Here is a 27,868-nt window from a genome sequence, read left to right on the forward strand (position 1 = left end):
TCCTTGATCCGATAAATAATCGCTAGTGTGTAACAACAAAACTCACAGAAATCCAATTGAAGTATAAACACTGCAATAAACACGTTATTGTTTAGAACAAAAAACTACTGTGTCAAAAACATAAATAAGTATACCTGCCCATTGGCCTCCAACGGAAAATTGGAGGTAGGTACCGAGACCGACTAAACATTTTGAATATTTCCATTATGGTTTGAGCACAAAGTTTGAATTATACGCCAAAAATTGGCACAAAATGAGCACAAAATTACAGCGTGTCGATCTTAATGTCGTACCTCCAACTTCAAGGACCTTCTGTCAACTGTTTTCATTTGACCTGAAGTTAAAAATGATTAGAATCGTAAAAAATAAGGAAGCAAGATCTAAAAATCAAAATTCGGAAAATCACTTGCCTCTGTCACTGTAGAATTAACTTGGTTTTATTGTAGAGCCCTCTTAATTCGAGAACTATAGTAAATTTTGCAATGTAGAAATTGTGTTCTTTATCTTTGCTTCGCTGGTTTGATGATCGTCTCAGAAGGAGCAACGACATCTTTGTCAGACGATTATAAAACCAGAACATCACTCATTTCCTTCTAATGTATAAACTGAATCTATCTTTCCAACTCGCTTAGATGTAACGACAGTATTGCTGGTGAACAATCAAGGACCTTCAACTTTTGGTCGTTTCCTGAGTGTAAAGCCGGATCTTGGTCTAATAACATCTACTGCTCGTACTTTTATACAAGAAGGTGTAACGACACACTATGCGACCCAGGTACTTGGTACCACACTTGACAATGGACGTTTGTACGCACACCTCCTCACGAAAAGTTCGCGAGTGTTGTACGACAAAGAGAAAAATACGCTTTCCGATCGCGATGTTTTAAATAAAAACTGGAAAGTCGACCACAATTCGATAAACACCCAAAACTTTATTAAAAACATAGACTTCGTCTCCCCAAATAAACCAGAAGCCTATTTGGTGTTTCCCACCAGTAAAGTTGAATACAAATTCGTGGAGAAGGAAAAGTTGGATAAAGAAGACGAAGAACTTCTGAAATCGTCACCGTCTGACAATGCAAGAATTCGTTACGTCGACGACGTTTGGAGAAACGATGGAGAAAGCAGGAAAATATTTCACATAACACAAAAACAGAATGAAATAAACCATGACAATGGCATTAACCATAAAGAGTTCGACAGAAACATTTTGAAGATATCTAAGGTAAGGGAGCGGGATACCCTCCCAACTTTCACCGTACGCAATGAGTTTTCTCCAAGCGGGTTGTCGTTCCTGGGAGATTTGCCGCATTTTGATTCGACGGAAAGGAGTAAATCGACGACGTCGGCGGAGCGTAAAGCAAAACTGCTGTTTTTGTCGGGAAAATCGCCGTCGGAGTTAAAGAAATTGCCAACTGTCACGTACACCGGTTTTGCCGATTTTACAACGGTCGTCGGCGACACGGTGATCGTATTTTCACCGCACACGTCGAATGCGCCAAAGTATGACGTGGGAAAAGCAACGTCTATCTCTGTTGAAGCCACAATACAACAGACGTTAAGTCAATCTACAAGTACTACGCAACAATTAATACGTCCACCGATTCGTGCCTCCTCAATTAATGTAAAACCGACAGTGCGTCTTCCACAATTGTCTTTAAAGCCATCGTTTACTATTAAAAGGCCGAAACCTTCCACAAAGGTGTACATGTCTCAAGAGTTTGACGTAGAAGGTGATGGAAGGCATACGATGGTAATCGACGCTAGTGATCGTCCTCGAGAAACGACAACACCCGAAACGGAACAGCACGAAGATATGGACGCGAAATCTTCGGTTTTGGCACATGAACAAAAAATATCTACATACGAACAATTACCAACCCCTCAGATTGAGACACCCTCAACGGTTACGTTAGAAGAAACCCAATCCACATTCTTATCGTCAGCCGCAATTGAACCATCTGAAAGTCAAATACCTATGTTATCCACTCCTTCGGAAGAGGATATCGCAAAAATCTTGGCATCATTGCAAGCCGCGCAAAGTAGTGTTCCCACCGAACCTTTGCAAATTTCTACGCTAACTACAGATGAGCAAAAACCGACTCTTTCAAGCGTCGAAGAACTAGCTACCACAGGCACGGGAGGAGCGACTACAATATTTTTCGATGACGATTTTATACTCGAAAACACCGCTATTTTTGATGATGCAACAAAAAAACCAGAGGAAACCGCACCAACTCCCACCACTACCACTACAGAAACAGTCACAGAAGATGTCGAAGAAGAAGTCGAAGAGGAAGAAGAGCCCGCCCAATCTACAACACTTGCCAGCAGTACCGAAGCAAAAGAGGACAGCCTACAGCAAACTGAAGAAACCACAACTGACAGTGTTGAAATAACATCTCCAGAACCGCATCTCGAATTAAACGAAACCAAAACAGATGTTACTTGCACAGCAGGTGTGCAAATAATACCGACCACTGCTTATAAAACATTAACTTATCTAACAACGTTCTTCATACCGCAAGATGACACAAGCACTACCACCTCCGTTAGATCAAATAAAGTGGTATCCACCGAGATAGGATTTGAAACGCAATCTTGCACAATTTCCGCCTCCCCAATAATGCCGGTTACCGTTTCGCAAACGCAAGAACTTGTGACGACAACCGAAGAAGATGGCACGACTCTTCGCGACACGACGACCACCGAAGAGCAAACAACGGAACCGGTAACGGATGTGACCAGACCAGTCGAAACGACTCCATTGGAAATAACAACGGAAAAACGGCACGTGACCGAATCAGAACCCGAAGCCAGCGAAATGACAACTGAAAACGGCGAGGAAATAGAGGTTCTCTTCAAGACTCTATACACGACATACACTTACTTGACGACCTTCTTCCAAGACACGACATCGTCGATTGTTAGTCGAAAGGAAGTGATTACCAACGTTATTACGTCCACTTTAGAGCCCGGAAGCGAGATAACAGATCCGGCAGTGGCGGGTCTACTTAACCGAGGAGGAGAGTTATACAAATCGAAACCGCCATCCTTTGACGATATCGTCGATATTTCCCCTACTAGTGTGGGTATCGGCAGGCCTACCGTTAGTTATCCACTAACCGATGAAGATATCCAAGAAAACGTTTTAGACCAGGATTTAGTAAGGGCCACGCCAAGTTTGGGCGAAATAATGCCCAGCGGAGTGAAAACCTATTACACTACATATACATACTTTACCACTATTTTTGTTGATGGCGAAACGGAAATATCGAGCCGAACCGAGGTTTACACAAATTATGTTACACAAACGCAACAGGCTAACGTGGTGCCCACGATGTTGGTGACAACGGATGGGTACCAAGATGACGATTTGGACGCAGATGAGAGCGGCGAAACGAACAATGACGATCCGACCACCAAGAAGTATAGCACCATGATCCGCGGGAACGATCGAAATTCGACCGAATATGAAACAATTTCTACCATGGTAACCGATGTGAGGAGTAGCACCTCAACTGGGGAAAGAAGAATCATTGATAGCGTTGATAATCGTAATGTTTTAGAGGATCAGATGGTAGCAGAATCCAATAATGATTCGGATATCCTACCATCGCCCACTCTTTTATTGCAAACGAGTTACACAACATTCACTTACTTCACCACCATGTACCAAGGAACGACTAGTAGTAATGTTGTCAGTCGGCTAGAAACTATTACAAATGTCATTACTGAAACATTAACACCTACCCATTCGTTAAGCTTGGAAGATCTGAGTTTGCCAATTACTTACTTTACCACCTTCACTTATTGGACTACCCTCTACAAGGATGGTGTTACACGCGTTACTAGCCGCGAAGAAACAATTTCGAACGTGGTATCACCGACAGTAAAGGAGTCGATGGTCGTGCCAAGCATTAGTGTTACACCTATCGAAGTCACCTACAGTACAACTGCCGATGTGGTGCCAACGCAAGTCACAAAGGAGAAAGACGAGTTAACGACTTACTATACAACTTATACGTACTACACTACGTCTTACGTTGATGACAGTACGGTAATTAATAGCAGGCTGGACACCGTAACTAACGTTGTGAATGAAACTCAGCAAATTGAGGCGAACCAAATAGGTAGATCCATTGGAACCATCGAACAAAATCAAATTGAATCTGCTACAAAACCTAGCGTATCTTTACTGCCAACAGGACTACTATCGACCCTTGCCTCTACCATAAATAACTCTGGAATCCAAACCATTTTATCCACTGACGTGTACGGAACGTACATCGATGGCGTTTACGCAAATGTTCTCGAAAGTACAACCTTAACACTTACTGACAGTGTTAGTCCAACCAGTTCGCAAACGACAGTGTTACCAACAGGTGTAGTTAGCTTAAATCAAGGTAAAATTATCGATGCCCAAGAAATTAGCACATTATACTATACCACTCAAGCCATCGGAACGTACATAGATAATTTATATGCGCAAGTGATCGAAAGTACGAGTTCGTTAAATATTGACGAAGCAAAAAAATCGTTACTTGCAAATGAGGAGCAACCAAAGCATCGGACGGGGCTAGTTCGACTAATCGAAGGGTCAATCGTTCAAAATCGTACAACGACACTTTATCAGTCGAAAGTGATAGGAACAGTTATAGATGGAAGATATGCGCAAATAATTGAAAGCACATCCAGCTTTATCATAGACAAAACTAAAGAACCGTCAATTTCCTTCACGCCAAGTTCGGGCATTAGCCCGACCGCGACTCAAATGCCGGACGAGAAGATCTTGCCTACGAATACACTTGTTACACCTTCACACGTGGCAATTGAAAGCTCATTAACCGACGTAACGAAGGCCGACGAAGAAACAACAACCGAAGGAGAAGATCTCGAGGAGGGAGACGATGAGGAAGATCAAGAAAATTCTCAAACGCCCGAAAATGGGCGGAAAAAGTCCAGGTTAACTTTCCAAACGCGCAAGCGAACATTTAAACCGGCCTTTAGGCCATTTTCCTCAAGGGTCCGCCCGACATTTGCGCCGAAGCGCAACAAATTAGGCCCGGGAGGCGCTACGACAATCACCAGGACCGATTTTACACCCACGGTGACGGCAGTTCCTGCTTCTAAGACGGGAGGGCGATTTAATGCCCGGAAAAGTTTTACAGGTGCAACCAGCAGTTTAGCAGTGCAGCCTAGTGCTTCAGGCTCTCGAAGATTTGTACGTCCTAAATCAAGTGCGCTTTCATCCACTGTTTCATCTAATTCCTTTACTCCTCGCGGGAGGAGTTCTACTATTAAGGCTACGCCTACGATTTCCGGCTCTCGAAAGTTCAATTCAAAAACGTCCAGCCAGTTGCGATCCAGTTCCTTGTATACTGGCAGTAACCGATTTGCCCGAATAAGACCAACGTCGGTATCTCCATTGTCCAGAGCAAGTGCGAAACCGCAAACTCCGCCGTCTGATGAAGTAAATGATGCGGACAACGATCTGACGACGCAAATTACAGAAAATCCCACGGAATTTACGGATGAGACTCAAGAAACGACATTAACCGTTGCCACTACAACCGAACTATCTCGTCGTGGCCAAAACCCGCTGTTGAAGTTTAGGAAGCCACTATCCCGGCCTACATCTACACCGAAAGTGACGCCGCCAAGCAAATTCCAAAGCAAAATCGCCACTAAGACAACTTCGACAACGTTAAAGCCGAAAACCACAAGACCGATTGCCGCACTACAAAATCGGCAGCGGCCCGGTTTATTACCGCGCCGAGGATTATTTGCGACAACCACGACCACTCCCGCTCCCGAAGAGGAGGAGGAAGACGGAGAAGACGAAGAAGAATTCGAGGAGGAAGAAGGTGAAGAGGATACGGATTACGAGGGGTCTAATAGAAACACGCAGACTGTCTCTACGCCACCCCCTAAACTAAGCAAGCCTAACGTATCCGTAAGACCGTTTAAGTTTCGCCAACGTTCCAAACGTGACACAAACTACACGAGACTTCGGAGACCTCAGTTCCTTCGATCTTCAACGGCGCCACCTAAAGAAGAGGAGCCGGTAACTGAAGCGACCCCACCTACAAAACCAAGTCGCTTTAAACCAAGATCTAGAACTGCTGTTACCACCAGTCCCAAATCAGAAACGACCAAGCGCATATCTCCTACAAGAGCGTCCGTTTCGCAGAGTAGGTCGCAGTTTACGTTGAGGGAGAAGGACAAGTCGTCGGTTAACGCGAGAAACAGTTACAGGCGGGGCAATACTCAAAGTCTGTCGACGAGGAGAACAACAACCGTATCGTCCAGAGCTAAGATTCCAAAATTACGCACACCATCAACGACCGAACACTCTACCCGTAGAAAAATTACGGACACGGGTCGTGGCAGGAATTCTAGGAGAGGCACTACGACGTATCGTTCCCGGAATTCCGGCGAATTAAATGATAACTACGTCTTTTCGAAGTTCAATGATGGTACCATTACAGTGACGCACTCCATACCTACCGAAGCTACAATTCCAGTGGTGAACGGGAAGATTACGGAATACAGGAATATAATCACCGCGAAATATAGTACGGAAACATTGATTCCTCAGCAGTACTCTACAGCCGTTAACTCTCTAGGTAAAGTATTTACCGTTTTAAGAAGCGACTCCACTAATGTCGCCGGTAATGGCGTCACGGAGATTACGAGATATGTTCTAAATGAGATTCCAACTACCACGGTGGTATATACGCCGACTTACATTCGAGGTTACAAAACGTCTTATTCGCACGTTTTGCCAAGTACAGCGTACGGAGTGGAGCAGGTGGTGACAACTCTACAACCCGCTTTAGCTGCCCAAGCTCCTTTGGCCAATATACTCCTTTCCCAGTTACTGCTTGGCAATCCCGGATTTCAGTCAAATCCTCTGTTGGGCTTGCAAAACTTAGCTCAAACGCCTACTCCCACAACTGAATTTAAAACAAGATCGACGACTTATGTGACCACGGTAACAAACGCGATGTCTACGATAATCCCCATTACCTTTCGAGGCAAAGAGATTTTGACAACAATCGTGGACAGCTCCGTGAGTGTCGTCACCGCTACAGAACTGATTACGGATACGGTCGTCGTAACTCCCACACTTACGAGCCCCGCCAATCTCAACAGTTTGCTCTTACCCCTCTTGCTGCAGCAGCAACAGCAGGCCCCGACTTTGCAACAGCCCGCCGGAGTATTCGGATTAAACCCCGAACAGGTATTTCCAGGTCTCGAAAATAAGTACGACTTTCTAAATTTCGACGACAAATCCGCGAGCGAGTCTGATGATTCCACGGAACACAACCTAACTGAAGACGTGACGCGACCACCAAGACGAAAAAGCTCGCGCAAAAAACCGAAGAAGATCACTCCGGCTGCGCCACCAAAGGAAACTAGCGTTGTTACGTTGTACGTTTCTGGAAAGACACCGGGAGAATTCTCGACGATACTGTCAACGGTGACGGACAGCGACAGCATGCAGAGGCGCAAACGTGAGGTTCTGGTGAAACCCTCCGAGATAAACGACGAATTGAAAACGTACAGCCACATAGACTCGTTTGTCAGTTCTGCATCTGATGATGAAGGCGAAAGCTACTACGAAAACCAGGCGTCCACTTTCGAAACCGAAAGCCTCGAAAGTGTCCTTGGAGACGTCAGTAAATATGTCGAGACGCAAACGCCCGAGCTGTTTAACGTTAAGCCCACCAAACTGAACAGGCCCAAGAAGTATTCGACGGAGGAAAACGCAAAAATAAGTTCCCGTAATTTTTTAGTATAAGTGACCTTGATGAGTTGCCCCCTCTCATGCCGAAGGTCGAAACGTCGCTACTCTGGAAAAGGGGTAATCAACCGCCACGCTTATTAGCAGAAAAATACAACGTTTCGAGTATGTTTGGCAAAATTAATTCTAGTTATAGATATAAAAGAGAAAATTCGTTACCAAATCGTAGAATAGTTAAAAAATTAATTAGAGTACAACCTGTCCATAAGAATGACGACGAACAGGCTGTCAGTAGTGATATAGCACAAACGACCGGAGCACTTCGTAAACGTGTTCTTATTCGAAAGAAAAAGCTTCCATCGACTACGGCTTTTCCACGAAGAAAAGTTGTTGTGAAGAAGAAACGCTTGAAGAGCTCTCCAGCGCCCAGAACAAGTGTATTTACTTCAACCGAATACGACTTTTCGACCGTTGTACAAACTCGTTTACGAACTTATACATTTGTCGTAACCCGCGTCAATGGTGATGAGCACATTGTCACTTCCACGACTGAGATTAAACCACAGACTAAGACAGTAACACTAACAGATGCTAGAACGATCTTAACCACTCTGACTCTTTACGGTTTGGAGGATACCGACAGTGTACCTTCCCAACAAAAGACTGTTATTGACTCCACCCCAGGGGGACTCGTTTTTGAAACAGGTGAGTCATACGTTGTACATTTTGAAATATATTGTAAAGTGTAAAGAAAGTTCTAACGTTTAAGTATAGTGCAGATTTGTTACTCTGTCGACGACAAAGTTTGGAAACTAGGCTGGAGACCGAGGAACAATTCTGAAAATCATTTTTCGTCTGATCAGGTTTTTGAGAACTCTAAGTATCCTTGGCTACACTGTTCATGGTGAATGATAAGTTGAGAGTGATAAAAACAACTGATATGGCGAAAATAATATTGAAATAGTTTCTTCATTATTAACCGTCTTATTTTCTATAGAAGCGCGGTATAATCTGGCAACAAGAGTAATGTCAAACGGAGTGGAGGTGATTGTCGCTGGAGATAAAACGACGCTTCCAGGCGAACCCGATATCAAACGAATTTTACCGACTACTATCTACAAACCAATCACTTTGAAACCGAGCACGCTGAGCGACCAAATGATGATGATCATACCTCAGGAGTCATCTAATGTAAGTGTGCCTTTTCTAATGTTGCTGTGGACGAACTTGGGTTTAAGATTGACATGGCTTCCACGTTGCAGTCTAATCAGTTTGTAACGAAGACCTGCCTAACGACGTTTACGTATTTAACGACTTATTTGGAAAATGGAACAACGACCGTTTCTAGTCACGAGCAAGTAGTATCCAACGTTGCAACGGAAGATCGTAACTCCCAGATATCGACTTCAAAATCTTCAACGGGCGGCATTACTTTAACAAAGGTAATTGTGCATATGTGTATTTTTACACCCACTCACTGTTGCCATTATTCAATACTATTGCACAGTGGTTTTGAGAGTTAGCATTGTCTCAGCACTTTCTCTTGGTGCTGTAACAGGATTGTTCCGATAATGCTTTGAAAGTTTGCCAGATTTTGGAGTTTCAACACTTCGAGCTGTTTGAATTTGTTAGGAATACAGAGTGTTCGAGATACGAGGGTTACCATAATATCTCTTTTATTTGGAGAGATTCGAAAAATTGTTCTAATACAATTTTAATGTGGCATTACGATCTATCCGATTGCATTTTGAAACTTCCGGTTTTACTACCGGTTTAACCGGAATTAGAGCTGACTTTTGTTTTTTAAATGCAATGTCGGCCAGGCAATAACAGCCGGGGCGACATGACCACTGCATACAACAGAATGAAAGCTAATTAAATTTGCTACTCGGGGAAGTTTTCGAGGTATCCACTCTTGAAGGTCTGTAATTTTGGAAAAAAAGCACTTTTGCGCCATATTTTTTGCTCTTTTTGACCGGATCATTGATGCACCCAAAAAATAAATGTCGTCAAAAGGGTTGTAGAGCATTAAATTCCCTTCAATAATATATATTACTTTACTATTTTGCCTATTTTCCTTCAAATGTTAAAGGAATTTTAGTGTTGAGCGTGAAATCGAAAGTTTTTCGACAACTGTCTACTAACCTTTCAATTTCTCACCAGTTTAAGTCAACGTATTGGCCCAACTATGCACCATTATGCACACATAGTGAGTACTGAACCTCTAAATAGCACGGATACTCATTTTAGAATAATATATACTTGTAGTCCCACTGACCAGGACCATATTTGATCCATTCTAGATACATGTAGCATAAGTGTACGTATCCCTCTCATGGACTAATTAACAGATGGTCCATAAAATAATTAGAAATCCGATTAGGTACAGCACGCACAAATTCGAATTCATCTACACGCGGCTGTTGCTGTTCAATGGTAGAGCATTGAGCTATAAAGCCGGAGGTCGGGTGTTCGAACCTGGACTGAGGTAAATAAATAAATAAATAGATAAATAGATAAATAAATAAATAAATTATTAAATACATGTAAGTTATAATGTAAAATAGGTGTTAAATAAGTTATGAAGTTGGAAAAAAAAAAATAATAAATAAATAAACAAATAAATAAATTTGCCGTTTTAAGAAATATGTATTATACAGGGTGTATCTTTTCGAGCGATAAAACTCTTCCCTACATGATTTCGGATTATCTTCTGAATAAAAAAGTCTAATAAAAAATTTCATCCAGATGATTCCTTCAGGTAATATAATTTTTAAAATGTGGCATCAATGCAATTGAATTTTCAAGTTTAGCTTGATCTTGCAATTTGCATCAGTCACATACTGTCATTTGTAACTGTCGTCTTTCATATTTTTTTAATATTTTTTTATTGCCTTTATTTTATAGTGGTAGGAGTGTTAGCAATTTGCTACTTGCGTCTAATTAAGACAGTGTTGCCAGATTGGAAAATCTAAAGGTGTTCATATCTACATGAAGGAGTCATCTAGAGGAAAAATGTTTATAAGACTCTTTCACCCAGAAGATAATGCGGAATCACGTAGTGAAGAGTGTTATCGCTCGAAAATAATAGGTATTTTTTTAAACAGCAAAGGTAAAATTTATATTTTACTGTGTTTGACCCAGTATAAAAGCATCATTTGTGTTTACCCGGGTCGGTGTCTACACTCTACGTATTTAAATATCATTAAATATCATTATAATAATAGTCTCTGTATAGCTACTATACAGGGTGTCCCGTGATTCGATGGACATAGCTTAACACCATATTCCTAGGTCAATTTTAAGTCGAAATTTCCTTATACACGTTTTCCAAAACACAATAGTTAAGAAGTTAAGGGTAATATTAAATTTAACAATAAATGAATCTAGTAGGCCATGTAATTGTTTTGTCATATTGTCATATTGTATTGTGTATCTGAATTAAGTACGTTTACATAGTATCTTCAATCGATTGAATAGAGTAAGTATGTAGGAAACCATACTAACGGTGCTACGTTGTGGTTGGTATACGCATTACACCAACGATCCTCTACAGTTTACAAACCACAATGCAGAACTGTCCGTGTGGTTTCCTATATACTTATTATGTTCTATCGATTGCAGATACTATGTAAACATACTTAATTCTGATGTAATACACCGATGACGTGCGCGAAAACGTAAGAAAATCCTACTATAGGCTCATTCTGTGTAAAACAACAGACACCGCACGTCCTGGTAGCACACGGTATGCTAGATTTCGTAAGTTTTCTACATATTGAATCACTATATGCATATTGTATGTTGTCGTACAGTAAATTGATTGCTCTTTACAAATAGTCCGGGAGATAGAGACCGAAAATAGGCCGTTTTCTACAAAACGAGAAGTAGTTCCAATGTTTCGTAGTATGAAGGACGGACCAAAATTAATAAGAAAAAGTGTTTTTCCGAGAAATTTTGGTGTAGTCGAGTTTTGGTAAAAAAGGAAGGTTATATACTGCCTTTTTTTGAGGCCCGCAAAAAAAATTGTCTCAGATCGACTCGGAAAAAAATTTTCTTATAGAATGTGGCCTGTAGAATCCATAATTTCAAACAGTTCCAAGATTGGGCTACTAGTTCAAAAGTTACAGCCCATTGAATTTTCTTTCGAAATTGGTTTCTAGTCTATAACTTTTGATTGAGAAGTCTGATCGAAAAAGTACGAATTGATTTGGATTCTACGCACCAAAATTAAAAAGAAAAAGTGTTTTTCCGAGAAATTTTGGTGTAGTCGATTTTTGGTAAAAAAGGAAGGTTATACACTGCCTTTTTTTGAAGCCCGCAAAAAAATTGTCTCAGATCGACCCGGAAAAAAAATTTTCTTATAGAATGTGGCCTGTAGAATCCATAATTTCTAACAGTTCCAAGATTGGGCTACTAGTTCAAAAGTTACAGCCCTTTGAATTTTTTTTCGAAATTGGTTTCTAGTCTAACTTTTGATTGAGAAGTCTGATCGAAAAAGTACGAATTGATTTGGATTCTACGCACCCAAATTAATAAGAAAAAGTGTCTTCCCGAGAAATTTTGGTGTAGTCGATTTTTGGTAAAAAAGGAAGGTTATACACTGCCTTTTTTTGAGCCCCGAAAAAAAAATTTTCTCAGATCGACCCGGAAAAAAAATTTTCTTATAGAATGTGGCCTGTAGAATCCATAATTTCAAACAGTTCCAAGATTGGGCTACTAGTTCAAAAGTTACAGCCATTTGAATTTTCTTTCGAAATTGGTTTCTAGTCTATAACTTTTGATTGAGAAGTCTGATCGAAAAAGTACGAATTGCCCTTTTTTGAGGCTCGAAGAAAAAATTGTTCAGATACGCACCAAAATTAATAAGAAAAAGTGTTTTCTAGTCTATAACTTTTGATTAAGAAGTCTGATCGAAAAAGTACGAATTGTTTTGAATTTTACGCACCAAAATTAATAAGAAAAAGTGTTTTCCCGAGAAATTTTGGTGTAGTCGATTTTTCGTAGATAATTGGAAAAAAGAAAAGAATGATGACAATCACCATTTTTAAAAATTTAAATTTTTTAGTAACAAAGAGAGTTATCGAAAAAAGTTTCAAATAAAAGTTGCAAGATTCGACGGGATAAATTCAAAGGGCGTAGACAAAAATATTCAAACTGGCGTTTTTCGAGATATTCACATCAACTTCCTTATTTCAAATGGATGCATTTTTGCCTCGAAGTTTACAATGTACTTCTTATAGCAATAATTCCATGGCTGGTTGTGAATGAAACCAAATTCGTTCGTTTATCGTCTTGGATAGTCACCATCGACACGGCCATGGAATTATTGCCATATGAAATACATTGTAAACTAAAAATTCAAGATTGATTACCAAATGAAATACGGTGTGTACTGGTTTTGTAATTTTTTGTCTATCGAGTGACGTAAAAATCCAATATGGCCTCCATTTATAATTAGGAAGTTGATGTCAATATCTCGAAAAACGCCATTTAAAAATGTTCTGTCTACACCCATCGAATTTCTCCCAACTTTTATTTGAACTTTTTAAAAATGGCGATTCACACTTTTTTCCAATTATCTACGAAACGATTTGTGTTTTTCAAAATATCGCATCGGAATATCCATTAGCATAAAAAACTACACAACGTTGCCAATTTAACCGAATCTGTAAGTATAATAATAACAAAGATATCCATGTTGTTCTGTATTTGGAACCATTCTGAAATTCTTATGCATTTTAGCGAAATTGTATGAGTCGTGTGAGAAAATATATCGAATATAAAATTGTCATGCTATTAATTTCCGTACCCTGCATCCTTATCAATATCTTATTAATAGTGGTACCTAAGTATTTGAATCACTGCGTGATTATGGCGCATTCGAACACAATAATCAAACAAGAAATCGTCTTATTTTAATTTAACCCCTTCTATTATTTACAAAGGGATGATTATTTCAACCCCCTATTTAGTTGTGATATTGTACAATTATTTAAGATCCTTTTCGAACATAATTTACAAGTCATATAGTAAATTTTTGAATTGAAATTTGTATTCGGAAATGCCATTATAGTCTGGATGCCAAACTGGGATTTTTGGCTTAACCTGAAAGTGAGGTACGGTGAAGGTTTTTTGACGGTTTTTAGTTCGTAAGGATGTCTACTTTGAGAATCCGTTTGATGCCACCTTGACACCCTTGAGCATTTTGAGAAATTCAAGATGGCGGCCAAAAAAGTCAGCAAAAAAATACAAAAATTAAAGTTTTAAAAAATATGGGCATATAGCATAGATTTTAGGGTTTTTGAGCCTTCTGAATTCAAATTTTCTGTTAAAAATATTTTTGGGGGGCGTTTTGGTGGAGTGGGGGTGTTTTTGGGGGGTTGGTTTTTATATTTTTTCAAAATTAACGAGTCGTACATCGATTTATATGTTTTTATGAATAAGAATCTCGAATTTCAGATCAAAATAGGTACTAAAACAGAAACTCCTATTTGTTAATTATTATTTTGGGGGGGAGCTGCTTGAGGGGGGAACTTGGAACTACTGAATAAAATAAAAAACAAAAAAAATAAATATATTAACTCAAACACAAACACATTACTTACAGATATAATACATTTTTAAACAAAAAATAACAAGCAAGCAAAAAAAAATATTGCAGATAAACATACATTTACTCGTTGTCCGATTCTTCGCTTTCTGATTCATTTTGCATAGTTTCACAAATTTTGTTAGTGGATTTTTACATTTATTTTAGTCCCTTTTATCCATCATGCATTTGCATATCAGGCTACATGACAACCCATTTGATAGACAACCACATCTGTTCGAGCTGCAGGGGTCATTAGCTTTGCAAGAACATGTAGAAAGCTTTAGAATAAAATCTGGTGCCAATTTAGTATTATTGGGGACAGAAATTGGGTTTAAAATTTTGTTTTCGTCATTTTTTTCCCATCCATATTGTGTGACGTCAATTTTAGGAAGAACAAGGTTTTGGGCAAACATCCAGAAGTACATCTGAAGCTGCGCCCTTTTCACATTTTCGCAAAAAGATTCGGTCGTCGGCGGTAGAGAAGCAAATGAGGGTGCTTTTAGTGTCCAACTTTTTTAGCCCAAACAGACAGTTTCTCAGCCGTCATATTGTCTACGGATTTGACGTTATAGCAGGCTGCATAAAAATCGGTACACTCTTTAAATACATCTTTTAAATTACTGTCTAATTTACCCAAATATTTAAAGGTAAAACCCTCTTCTAATTTTTTAATTATTATTTTTTTGCCAATTCCGTAATCCGTGGTACTGAGCTACAGTGTCGCATCCATATAGACAATGAGCAGCTGGTAAATAGGGGATAATTTGTTGATATTTTTTCACTGTTGGTTTAATATCAAAGTGTCATCGAGCAATCATCAACAGATTATTTAACCATTATTCATTCCACTTGGGTGGGGGTGGAAATGGTTAACCCTAATTTACAGGTCTGGGGTGGATCGCACCCCACAGCCACTTTCAATGTCCATAAGTTTTTTTTCTTTCAATATTTTGGCCTGGGAGCTCGAGTACCTTCCAAGTTTAGTCTTTTCTATCTGGGGTTCGTTCCACCCCACGCCCGTAAACTTGAAAGTTTTAGTGGCCAGTAAACTAGGGTTAAACTAGACCGAGAGGGGGGAACTGAAGTGAGACCATTTTTTATATCAAAGGTATATTAGACAGTTCTACAATATCACAGTGATTCAAATATCACCAGTAGGATGTTGAAAGTTGAATCATTATGCAATGCATCCCCTTCGATAGGGGTGCAAAGTGGAGGGATTTATCACACGATAAATTCAAGACATAAGGTATAAAATTTCGTTAAAATATCTACATCGAAATTTCAGAATTCTTTAAAATATATGCAACTTTGAAGTTTTATATCTTTTGTAATAAATACTTCACAAAAAAGTAGTACCTATATAACAAAGCAGTGTACAATTTTATGTTCTACAATTTCTGATAACAATATTAACCATTAAAAAGATTTAACTGATAAACTAAGAAACCAACCAAATTGCGAGGGTTTTTGGGGTGGTAGATTCTTAAACACCAGCTCACTGTCTATGACATGCAAAAGAAATTGGAACTACTTCTCATTTTGCAAATTCAAAGTCTCTATTCCCTGGACCAAAAGGTCTTAAAAAGAACAGACATTGGTATTTTAAAAGCAAAGGTTGCCTTGATTTCCGGTTTAACCGGAACTGATAGATTGTGATGTCGCATACAAAATTATATTAGGTAACCCTATTGTCTCGAACACACTGTATAATAGATATAAAATACCTACTCTCCAAAACAACCAGCGGATCGTTCCGTACATGTGCAAGTTAATTATTAATGTTTCTAAATTGTAAATTTCTTCTTTTCAGCAGCCCACCTTAGCAGCGGGAACTTTTCAAACCACGTACACCTATTTCAACACCGTTCTAGACGGAGATCAGCCCCTTGTGCTTTCGTCAAAGCACACTGTTACAAATACAATCACAGCCCCTAGCGACTATCTGTCACTGCTAAAGCCTTTAGACAAAGCGTCCGCCTTTAAAGATACCAATACATACTACAGCACGGCATATCTGAAGAAAACACTTCAAGAAGGTGACCGTTTACATGTGACGAGCACCAAAGAGCTTGTAACCCAAGTTGTTATAACCGAATCATCTCTTCCTAAACCCACGGCGGTGTCTTCTTTTGATCCCGCAAGCAAACTTTTAACAACCGATGTGGTTAAAACATATTACGTTACATACACCTATTATAATTCATTGATAGAAAATGGCGAACCCACCGTTAAACTTAACATCTCAACCTCAACGGACGTAGTAACCGAAAAAGTGTTTTTAAAACCAAAAACTACCGCCAGTATGACTGGCACCATTAAAGAAAAGAAGAAAAACAAGGTAGACTTGCAAATTTTTAGTACCAAAACGTACGTCACCACCTACACCTCCCTGACGACGCTTCTTCAGGGGGATAAGAAGAAAGTAACATCGACAATCGTAAGTTCAAAAACAAGAGAAATTGAGAACGTCGTTACCGAGACAATTAACGCCAACTTGTTTGATCCACTGTTCGTTAGCTCGTTAAAAAGCGACATTAAAAAGGGCACGGAAACAGTTGTAAAGCACGCCACCTTGCTTAACGGGGACAAACTTCGCATTACCGCGATCAATAAGAAAAAAATCGTGCCTACTAAAGTTTTGCCCATAGAAAAAACTGAAATTGTTACACGCCCAATCACACCAACTATAGATTCTTCAAATCCGCATGTTATCACCGGATCTACTATTATATTTTTCGATGAGGAAGAACTCGCCGACTCGACTCAGGCGACACCAGCACTGTCGGCTAGTGAAACTGCGACTAAAAACAACTTGGGTCTCTTGCTGAGTACGGAGATTGTTAAGAAAAAGAACACGACGCCAACGAAACGCCATGTTTCAACTAGCCCATTAGTCTTGCAAACAACTCCGCAGAGCAAAATTACACCTGAGCCTCCAAGCAAAAAGACCAAGGGAAAAATTTCCAAGCCAACCGAGATTCCGGATTTGTTAGGTTTAGGTTCAATTAACACCTTTCAGGTGCTCAAACCTGTGATAAATGCAATGGCCGGTTTAATTAAGACGAATATTAAGAACGCAAACAGAAGCAATACGTTCACCACCACTCCCCCACCATCTGCAGACGCACAGAATCGTTCGCCTATTTATATACCCATCGGTGACCAGGTTGCTGATGTTGAGATTGCGGAAAGCCAAAATCTTGCGACTATTCATATAAATGAATGGGAAGTTAAAAACGAGATAAGCCCACAGGAGGCTCCATTGATGAATGGAGGAATTCCAATATCACCAGGTCAAGTTATTACTGCAAATTCGGATGTAATTGTGGGCAAACCGGGACGGATCGGGCCGAGAATACCGTCTATACCGCTGAACCAGAACAATGTGTGGGCTCAACCGCCCCGAAACGAGGAGTATCTGGGACCGCCACCCGAGCCCGATATTTCTTTGAGACCACAGAGCTTCATTCGGGGCGAGAAGCATAGGCATACTTTACCAATTCGGCAAGAACCCCACATTCTGTTTGAAACGCCGGTTGTGTCGAAACCTGTTCACGAGTTCAAAATTGAATCGCCGATAATGAAACAGCCCCTACTATTTCCGGAGGTGATCGAAAGATCTACAGGTCAACCACTTTTGGTCAATTTGCAACCGTCTCAAGTTGCCTTGATCAATATTCCCTTTAATCGAACCACTGCGCTATTGTACGGAGGATCTACGGAATTGCACAAAAATGGGAAATACTTTGACGATCCCGCACCGCATGCGGCACCAGAGTTTTCGGTGCATAAACAACTGACGACTCATAGAGAGCCGTCATTTGTTATTCCGAATCAAAAGCAAGTCGGTGGATATATCAGAGTGGGCGGCGAAACAATCAACAAGAATCCGATATCTGTCCCTGGACCAATCTTAATCATGCCGTCAAAACCGGCGAAAGAAATTACTAGCTCGGCCCCGATCTCATTTGAAATAATCCAGAATGGGGGAGACTTTAATGCTCATATCATTAAACACGAAGAAATGATGTTACAACCGCCGCCTCTACCATATCCCGAGCGTCCAAATTTAGTTTTAAGTAACTTACTAGAGCCTTTTAAGCACGGAGTGCGTCAAAAGATAGGGATCTACAATTCATCTAACTCCTACGGGCAAGAAAATGAAGGAACTGTTTACTTAGATAATCCGGACCCATTGTTCTTCGTCAGCAGGCCTCCGTTTAGTCAACAAACATCGAGTCCCATACGAGATGGTTCCAAGAGACAGAATGGATATCGTAATCGTGTACCGAGCAATGAGCTCAATGAGTATTTAACTCCACCGAAAGTTTCACCACAGATCCGTCCGCCCTTCCACAGACAGCAAATACCGATCCATTACGATGCGCCTAGGCCGCCGAACTCTATTTCATCTTCAACTGGAGATTTCGAAGGTTATCACAAGGAAGACGATTTGTTAAACGAAGATGGAGAAGTTGTTCAGGAGTCTATATCGCGACCACTTCGACCTGGCCAGGTTCCTCTGGAGGTATTGGAGAAACTTTATAACAATGCGTCAGTTTCTCACTTTGGTCATTATCGGCCTTATGTTCCCAAGCCAATAATACAAGTGCCAAGACCTTTCGAGCAGCATGTTTACATTGACGGGAACGTACACGTCAATGGTCAAAAGGGCAGTGTAAATGCAGATACACACAGAAATGTTAATAATGAGACGATGCCGGAAAGTAGTACCAAAGTTGCGCCTTCGACAACGTCTGAGAAGGTGCCTACTACGAAGAAATTGTACGTGACTTCCATGCCCGTAAACGTCCAATCTACGTTGCCAAACAGTATGAAGCCGAGTTTAAGCTTGCAAACTGAAAAACCTTTCACGTTTCCGAAGGTAAAACCTTACGAGGTGATAATGCAGAACATATCTCGGCCACATTTTAATGCCACAACATTTGCACCAAGTCCTGACAGTTTTGACTCTGACATAGCAATTATGCAACCACCCCCATTAATAACACCGCCCCTTATCAACTTAAAAACAACAAATAAAGAGAAGCAAGATCCATTAGACCTTGACGGTCAAGCTAGTATCCAATCATCAGTAATTCCACCGAAAGTTGTCGGTTTACGTCCACCTCCGTTAAGTTACCCACCAACGACAAAAAAGGTTTCGGAATATAAATCGACCATCACAACGTACAGGCCGACATACTCACTTGAAATTAATCCTCCTCGACCTATTCACCCATACACTTTTGAAATACCCCCTCCTAGAATAGGAACAACTACAAGAAGACCAATGGTTTCACGGAGACCGACAACTAAGCCCACTGAAGCAACCACTGCAAGTACTACACGAACCCAAGAACAAACAACCGTCACTTCAACAACGAAAAAGCCAATCACCAACTCGACCACTAAATCAACAACTTTAGTTACTGAAACGGAGAAACGAAACAGTGTTACTTTGCCATCCGTGTCTTCCGCAAAAACTACTTCAACTAATTCCACAACGATTAAACCTACACTCACGATCAAACCTTTACCAACCATCGAAATCTTGCCCAGCAAAATTTTAACGCACACCGAAACTACCACGATTACAATAACCAGAACAACCGTCTCGGAAACCCTAGGTGGTCTTCCGTCGACCATGACCATTCTAATAACGACAACTGAAAAATTAACAAAGCTCGATACAGTAACCGAGATTCATACCCTTCTGCAACCTACCAGCGTAACAGAAACAATTACAGCAACTATAAATCATTCCCCTACACTCCACCCTTCGGATGTTACCTTTTCAACGATTAGTTCTACTCCAACTTTAGAATCCGTCACCCCTTCCTTGGTGGCGGTAACCCGAGATGACCTTGAGGACTTTATTATTCGCGACACGGACCCTCCGCCGCTCAAGCCAGGAAACAACGCGAGCGACGATTCGTACAAGGATAACGATTCCATATTGGTCGTGATGACCGATAAGAAAAACGCCCAAATCGTCAACGTTCCCGAGCTGGAAACGGATTTAAGGGACGAAATCCCGACGAACGAAATCAATCACATTTTGCTAGGAGGAATACTGATCGACTCCCCGCCGATTTTGGACACCAAGGAGTACGAAAATCGGGATAAGTGTAATCCGGAATGCAAAGCCACCAAGAACGAATTGTGCCAAAAGTTTAACGGTTTAATGAGGTGCGTCTGTCGGCCGGGATTCGCGCGAATGTTTTTGGACCACCCCTGCAAACGTAACTATGTCCCTCGCGTTTCCTACAATCGCATTAACCTCATCTCTTTCAGCCACCTACACGTACAGTGTCAAGCTGGTGTTGGACAGAAATGGCAGAGAAAAGTTGCGGTATAACGACTCCCTATCTGACAGCAACTCCACGGAGTTTAATCGCCTGGCCAGATTAACCTACGAAGGCCTGGATCGCATGGTAATGCAGTCGGATCTGCGAGATGTCTACCATGGGGTGAAGGTTCACGGCTATGAACCTTTTGGTCGGGATGGAGTCCTTGCCAATGAATTTCATTTGCAGGTAAAAAAGACTATTTCGGTTGAATCCTTATAATTTGAACCTGCCCTTTTGCTACTACTTTTTAAATCACCAACGTCTTCACCCCACTTTACCTCATCAGCTCGGGAGATGCTCGAGAGACGCTTTTTGTGATTACCACAGCGGTGGTATAGAGAAAGCGACAGCAGACAGTAGTTTGCGCGAACTCCATTTACCTGTTTTCGGGAAAAGACGTTAAGATCAAGTAGGACCCTGCGTTATTTCATTACAAATCTAGCCTTTAGAACGGCTCAGTTTATAGGGATTGGAATCCCCTCTTGTAGAAAATAAATTATATTCTCTACGGCACTGGTAAAAACTTTACTATAACAATTAATTGTTTGTAATGAAATAATTATTACCACGGCTAGCTCAGTAATTAATAAACTTTCAATGACACTTACCTTGCGGAAGGTTGGTTCTTTATCTCGTATTCCTCTATTCAAAATAAATTTACACGCCCTTAGATGCTAAATACAATTTAATCCACACTTAAAATTCAATTTCACAATTCATGAGAACAAAATTACCAATATATCTTATCATTCATAAAAATACACAAATTTGTTCAGGGGGATGAATTCCCGTGGGTCGACCTCTTCAGGAATGTTATGACTTTAAGTGCAAATCTTTTATACAAAATTCCCAAAAAATCGACTAAATTCAAAATAACTTGATAGCTGACTTTCTTCTTTGGAAGGGTAGTAACAATTGGGAAAATTGGATGGTGGAACGCCTAGTACAATACAATCGGACCTTTTCAATCGCAATTTGTTACTCGTTGAAAGAGAGTCTCCAAAGCTGGTTGACAATTTGAATCTGGAACAAACCGTGCTTCAGATTTCTCGAAGTCTAATGGTTTGGTTTATTCACTAGAATAATTTACAATGTATGGAACTGTCGGTGGAAATGTCTAAAATTACTCTAATCGTTTAGGATTTTGATAACCAACAAAAGCACGAATTAATTGTCTTTAACTTTTTTACCGGTTGCGTTTTAATGTAGATCTAATAACATCCCGTATACACGAGAGAGATGCGCAGTTTTGATTAGCAAGCTTATTTTCTAATCGTTTAACCAACCGCTCGAAATATATCCGCGATAAACTTTTTGCACCTTGGACCCCAACGCTTCCGTGGTGGTGGATAATTTATTTAAATGAGAGCACGGTAATCCGATAACACTACGAAACGCATTAGTTCGCTTACGCTTTCAGACTTCGCACCATTGACCGTTGAAAATAAATTCGCTGGCCCTTAATTTTCACTACACGACGAAGTGCCCTTGCCAATATCTTATCATTCATAAAAATACACAAATTTGTTATAAATTCTCGTGGGTCGACCCCTTCAGGAATGTTGTAATGACTTTAAGCATAAATCTTTATACAAAATCCCCCCAAAAATCGACTCAATTCAAAATCTTACATTATTCGATGAATCAAAATTTTCTCCAATCCACAGCTGATTTTCTCTTTTAGAAAAGTAGCAGTAATTTAGTAAATTGGATCGTGGAATGCCTTATAGTTTATACGATACAATCCAACGTTTTCTATCGCCAGGTGTACTCGTTGAAAGCGAATCTCAAAAGCTGGTTGACAATTTGAATACGGGACAACCCGTGCTTTAGGTTTCTCGAAGTTTAATGGTAGAAATTTGGTTTATCTACTGGAATAATTTACCAATGTATGGAGATGTCGTGGACATGTCCAAAATTGCTCTTTTGACAACCAACAAAAGCACGAATTAATTGTCTTTAACCTTTTTACCGGTTGCCATTTAATGTAGATCTAATAATATCCCGTATACAGGAGAGAGGTGCACAGTTTTATTAACAAACTTGTTTTTTAAACGTTTAACCAACCGCTCCAAACACAGGATGGCGCATGATATGTTACCCGATTTGTTTTCTGAATAACACATTTGTTTGTGACAAAATTTGTATTTTATTTTTCTAAAGTAAAGAAATACAACTTGAAAAAACGTACCTAATGGGTAACATGTTCAATATGTCCGACATTTTGATTTACCACTTCTTGAAATCGCACTCGTGCGTTTGTGATTAGTTTACGACACAAATTTTCTTCAACGATGGCACAGCATTTTCGGGTTTCCTGTGCTAGACCTTTTCTTTAAGGAACCCTTCCGGGAAAAAAATCGCATGAGTCATAACGAAAGGTATGAGTAAGGTCACTAGATATAGAAAGTACCGCAATCATCCGCCATTTTTGGGCAAATTCGCTGCCAACTTAAAAAAATTGACAAATAAAATCTGAATAGCTGTAATTTTTTATAACCTAACTTCATAGTACTGTCATGTTTTATAAAAATATATACAGATATCTCCAAACAGGTGGAACAATCCCTAACATTAAAGTTACTAAAATCTGGTAATTTCCGCCATTTTTAGGAAAAAATCGTGCGTTCTCTCTCTAACACACGAGTCCAATGGATTGCGGTACTTTCTATATTTAGTGACTTTGTAACGGTATATGGGGTAATTTCCATGAACTACACGACGTTGCGCGTCGTATTTGAATGCTGGTGTCCCAACAGTAATTAAATTCAATCGAGTGACGTATCGTGCGCCACCCTGTATATCCGCAAAGAACTTTTTGCATCTTGGACCCCAACGCTTCTGTGGTGGTGGGCAATTTATTTAAATGCGGGCACGGTAATCCGATAATACTACGGAACGCATTAGTTCGCTTACCTCCAAAGTTTGGGTAGGAATTTAATACGCGATCGAAAAATAACCTACATATATTCGTCCGGAAAATTTGGCTAAGAATCCCTTTCTCTCGCCCAATTTTTACTTATGTACTCGCCGAGCTCGAATGATGAAACGACTTCAACGAAACCCAAGCGTTTACTCTTTGTAGCGCATTTTGGCAAATTTATTTGTAAAAAGGTAGCTTTTAATCTCATTTTGGCTGGCTGGCTGGCTGGCAGTAAATGCGATCCCGTAGAAGAACGCTTGTAAAAAGACGAGGTGTGTACATGTACCTATCGTGGCCATATAGGGGACGAGGCTACAAGATTTGGGGTCGGTGATATCTGGGCGCCATCCCCAGAGCGTGTTATACTAACATGGAGATTTTTCAGTTTCTACAGTTTTTCTTCGATTGTTTTCAAATAGGTGTCGTCCGAAAGATCTTGTCAACGCGCCCAATTCCTGCGTGGCGGAATTGTTTTTTTCCTAAGGGCGAAATGAACCACCTTTTGCACGGCGCGCTTCGAGGGGTAGTCGACTTTGGGCGCCCAAAAGTTTCTTAAAGCCCGAATCGCGGTTTCTCTTTCTTGTGTCGCCAATACAAGCTCGAGCTAAGAGAAGTACCCAAAAATTGAGTACTATTTTGTCCCGGGTTTTTAGCTAAATCCACCAAAATGCGAATTGCGAGTGAACGGGACGTCGGAACTGTGTACCGACACAGAGAATGTGATAACCCCCGATAATATTTTACTGATGGTGGAGTCAAAACTTCAAACTCGAATTGCGGGTGAACAGGATGTCGGAGGTGGGTACCGACAAAGAGAAAATGGTTGCTTCCGACGAGATCTTATAAGGATATGGAGTCAAAACTTCAAAAGCGAGTTGCGAGTGCACTGAACATCGGAAGTGGGTACCCACAAAGGGAATATGGTAGCCCCCGACAAGATTTTACTGATTGTGGAGTGAATACTGCTAATAAAACACTGATCTTCCACACAAAAATGTGCTTTTATAAACATGTGAAGGGATAGTACAAACACCGCCATTCATTCTCCGTCACGATGGTTTTTAGAATCGGCAACACTGTAGCGTTTTGACTCTTATCTACTTGAACACTCGTTTTTTATCTTAACGCGCTTCATTTTCTCGCCTATTAGTTTCGTTCTCCGTTCTCTTTTCTTATGAAGCGGTACACGTATACAAATTTCCTATATCGGCAATTCTCTAAGTTTAACAAAAAATCTTTAAAGCCTACAGCGAGTATCTGTTACACTTTTTGTAAAAAATCTATTCGTAAAAACATTACTTAATACCTTTCAGTTATCCGAAAATACGGAGCAAGCGGAATTGGAAGATGTTTTCAAGACGTACCTCGCGAAGAACAATTACAGCTTGGGAGGTACCGATTTACACGCATCCAAAGAATACCTGGAAGGCTTGGTCGTTGAAGACTTCGACGAGTGCAAATACACAAAGTATCACGATTGCTCAGACCATGCGCACTGCTTCAATATGGTCGGCACGTACACCTGCAGCTGCAAAGAGGGTTTCTCGGATCTTTCCGAAAATCCGATTTACCCAGGACGTATATGTTCGGCGGAATCGGTTGGGTGCGAGAGATGCCATTACCACGGCACTTGTTACTCTAGGGGGGCCGGCGATGTGTTGTGCGAGTGCTTTCAATGGTATACTGGTGAATACTGTCACATCAACTTAAAAGGTAAGGATAAGATCTATTGATCAACGCTCAATCTTGGGTTTTCTTGCAGTTTTACTGATAGCATTGGGGACATTAGGCGTTTTATTACTCGTTTTGCTAATTGTTTGCTGCGCTTTAACCTGCTGCCGAAAGAAATCGCGTCATCCACCGCGCGTAGTCAGTAACTTAAGCTTCATTCCTCAAAGACTTGCCGTCCCTATGGTTCGGAGAGGAACAATGGATAGGAGATTAATGATCCAAGACACCAGTTCGGAGAGTAGTCATTCAGATATCCACGTACCAAATTTTATGGAAAAAGTAGGTATACTAAACAGGTTTATGGGGTATTTTAACAGTAGCTTGCAGAATCCCAAACAACAGAAGGCCGCGATGAAAAAGTCAAAGGAAAATAATTCTGCTCCAGATAAAATTAATAACTCTCTTCCTGTTGTTATTCCTCGAGCAAAGTACCACCCGATACAACCACCGTGCGTTAGCATGGTTCCTATTGAGAAAAGAAAATCTTCAGCTGCAAGCAGTAATGAAACTAAACTTTTAAGCTATTTGGACGTTGGACCCTATCCCAATAAGGTAGTATTCTTGTGATTGCACGATTAAATAAACCGAATCACTTTAGATCGACGCAAAACGGAAGCACAGCAAAACACGCAGTGAACCATACTTGGAAGACAGGCAGATGCCTGGAGGTAAAACCAAACACACACTTTGCACTGATTTATTGTTTCTTCCATTTAGGTGCTTTGATCTCTGCTGGTTTTGAGGTATCAGCAACTGTAGGTTGCGGAACGTTGGGCACCATTGCCACAACGTGCGGAACCGAAGCAGATCGCAGCGAGAATGCAACCCTTATTCAGAAAATCAGCGCCGCCGATATTTTGTCGAGTACAGGAAGCCAATCACAGTTTACTACTTTTAGAAAGTCTATACTGTACGTATTCCCCAATTGATTCGTCCTAAATAACCTACATGTTTTTTTAGAGACAACACCGAGGATCCGCTATCAAATTGGCTGGATTTGGCACCAAAAATTACCACGTGAGTGTGCGACGTATGAAAAATTTGCTATACACTTAAGTACTGTTTTTTAGCACCGTATCGGAGGCACGCTCTTGTGACGAAACAACAATCCATGTACCTACCAAATCGTATCGTAACGTATATGATTCAAAATCTTTGTCGCAGAATCAAAACGATGTATGCCTCTTGTTTTAACTAACAATAATAGTAGAAAAACACTTTAAATTAGCCATAAGAAAAAGTCTTCTAGGTTGAAATGAGGGACAGGAATTAAAAAAGTGTAGTTTACTATGTCATTTCCCCACTAGCAACTCGCCATACTGCATAAAAAAATCTTTAGTCAAGAATTATTTCCTTTGTCTAAAATGTGGGGACTTACTTTCAGCTTTCGTATATCCTGGAAATTATATTTCAATGGAAGGGTGGGCCAAAAAATTTACACAATCACGACAGACTGACGTATAAATAATGCCAAAAAAACGCATCTGAATTTTGCAGTATATACAGGGTTGTTATTAACGATGAAACCAAAGCTCTCTATAAATTAAAATTAGAACGCTTCCACTTGAAATGATCTCACATATTTTGAGGTTAAAAATTTTTTTGGGCACATGCTTTTTGAGGGCAACCGCCATCTTGAATTTTTGAATGACAACATAGATCATGTGATACGTTATTAGAAAGCTTATTTTTTCTCTTTCTAAGCACCAGAAACATGTATGCTTTCTAATGACGATCTCATGATCTATGTTGCCATTTAAAAAAATTCAAGATGGCGGTTGTGATGTGTCAATTTTTAACCTCAAAATATGTGAAATAAGTTCGAATGGAAGAGTTTTAATTTGTATTTCAAACGGTTTGGAGGTGAGGTAGTGTATTCTCATCTCATCACACCCTTCTGAATGATGGGGCTTTAATGACATCTAACATTTTATAATAATACTAGCATATAACGATTAGGTACAAAAATCAACAGCACATAACGGCAATTGCTCATTAAAAATTCGTATTTTCAGGAAGCCAACACTATGGCCGAGCGTGACGTTGGTTCAACCTTTTTACTACCTCACACCCATTTATATAAACGGGATAGGGTATACGCAGCGCGATACTAACTATATACTAATAAAGTTTGTTGCAGGGTAGCGACGATGCATCCGGATTTGACTCTCTTTAACAATTATCGTAGTGCCTTTTAATTAATGCACACAACAGTGTCATACTTGAGAGACTATATATCTATTTATTTTGTTATACACATATACCTTACCTATGGCCATATTTCTTTTTGTGTACATATTTAAAAAAATTATGTAGGTAATTAGTTAGTCACCAGTATAATAGATAGTGTAAGAAAATAGAAAAATGACCGTTGTAAATATATGAAAGTCTGACATTACGTACTAAACACTGTTTGTAATATCGTCGTAAATCGTGGTCCATTGTTGTGTAATAGTGCCAAATACCTAGAGGGGGTTTAAACCTACTTAGTTTTTTTTTAAAAAGCATGACAG

The 27,868-nt window shown here is 40.2% G+C and overlaps 2 protein-coding genes across 5 annotated transcripts in view; both read left to right on the forward strand.

Annotated features, from left to right (window-relative positions):
* The window catches only part of LOC116177928 (mucin-2-like), a 47,019-nt gene extending 39,177 nt beyond the window's left edge, over nucleotides 1–7,842 (forward strand). For both annotated transcript variants that reach the window (XM_031497108.1, XM_031497109.1), the window contains exon 3: nucleotides 633–7,842. In XM_031497108.1, the coding sequence (XP_031352968.1) occupies nucleotides 633–7,807 (7,175 nt within the window). In that variant the 3' untranslated portion in view covers nucleotides 7,808–7,842. The remainder of the gene's footprint in view (nucleotides 1–632) is intronic.
* Nucleotides 7,814–27,762, forward strand: LOC116177929. Of its 3 annotated transcripts, none has more exons than XM_031497110.1 (14): nucleotides 7,814–8,455; nucleotides 8,748–8,941; nucleotides 8,989–9,192; nucleotides 16,159–20,593; nucleotides 20,646–20,887; nucleotides 24,938–25,337; nucleotides 25,387–25,634; nucleotides 25,683–25,907; nucleotides 25,954–26,023; nucleotides 26,073–26,265; nucleotides 26,316–26,372; nucleotides 26,426–26,531; nucleotides 27,371–27,448; nucleotides 27,496–27,762. In XM_031497110.1, the coding sequence occupies exons 1-14, from the start codon at nucleotides 7,834–7,836 to the stop codon at nucleotides 27,529–27,531; spliced, it is 7,110 nt and encodes a 2,369-aa protein (XP_031352970.1). In that variant the 5' UTR covers nucleotides 7,814–7,833; the 3' UTR covers nucleotides 27,532–27,762. The 3 variants fall into 3 exon arrangements, with proteins under 3 accessions (XP_031352970.1, XP_031352971.1, XP_031352973.1); XM_031497111.1 differs by having other exon boundaries at nucleotides 16,162–20,593; XM_031497113.1 differs by having other exon boundaries at nucleotides 9,013–9,192.
* Nucleotides 27,763–27,868: the final 106 nt, after the last annotated feature.

Source organism: Photinus pyralis, unplaced genomic scaffold (assembly GCF_008802855.1).
Source record: "Photinus pyralis isolate 1611_PpyrPB1 unplaced genomic scaffold, Ppyr1.3 Ppyr1.4_LG8, whole genome shotgun sequence".
NCBI classification, from domain to species: Eukaryota; Metazoa; Arthropoda; class Insecta; order Coleoptera; family Lampyridae; genus Photinus; species Photinus pyralis.

Excerpts from the sequence above, each read along its gene's own strand:
- LOC116177929 (XM_031497110.1), top strand. The coding sequence starts at position 7,834 with ATGCCGAAGGTCGAAACGTCGCTACTCTGGAAAAGGGGTAATCAACCG. Across the intron at positions 8,942-8,988 it reads TACCTCAGGAGTCATCTAAT|ATTGACATGGCTTCCACGTT; the intron begins GTAAGTGTGCCT and ends CTTGGGTTTAAG. Across the intron at positions 27,449-27,495 it reads ATTTATATAAACGGGATAGG|GGTAGCGACGATGCATCCGG; the intron begins GTATACGCAGCG and ends AGTTTGTTGCAG.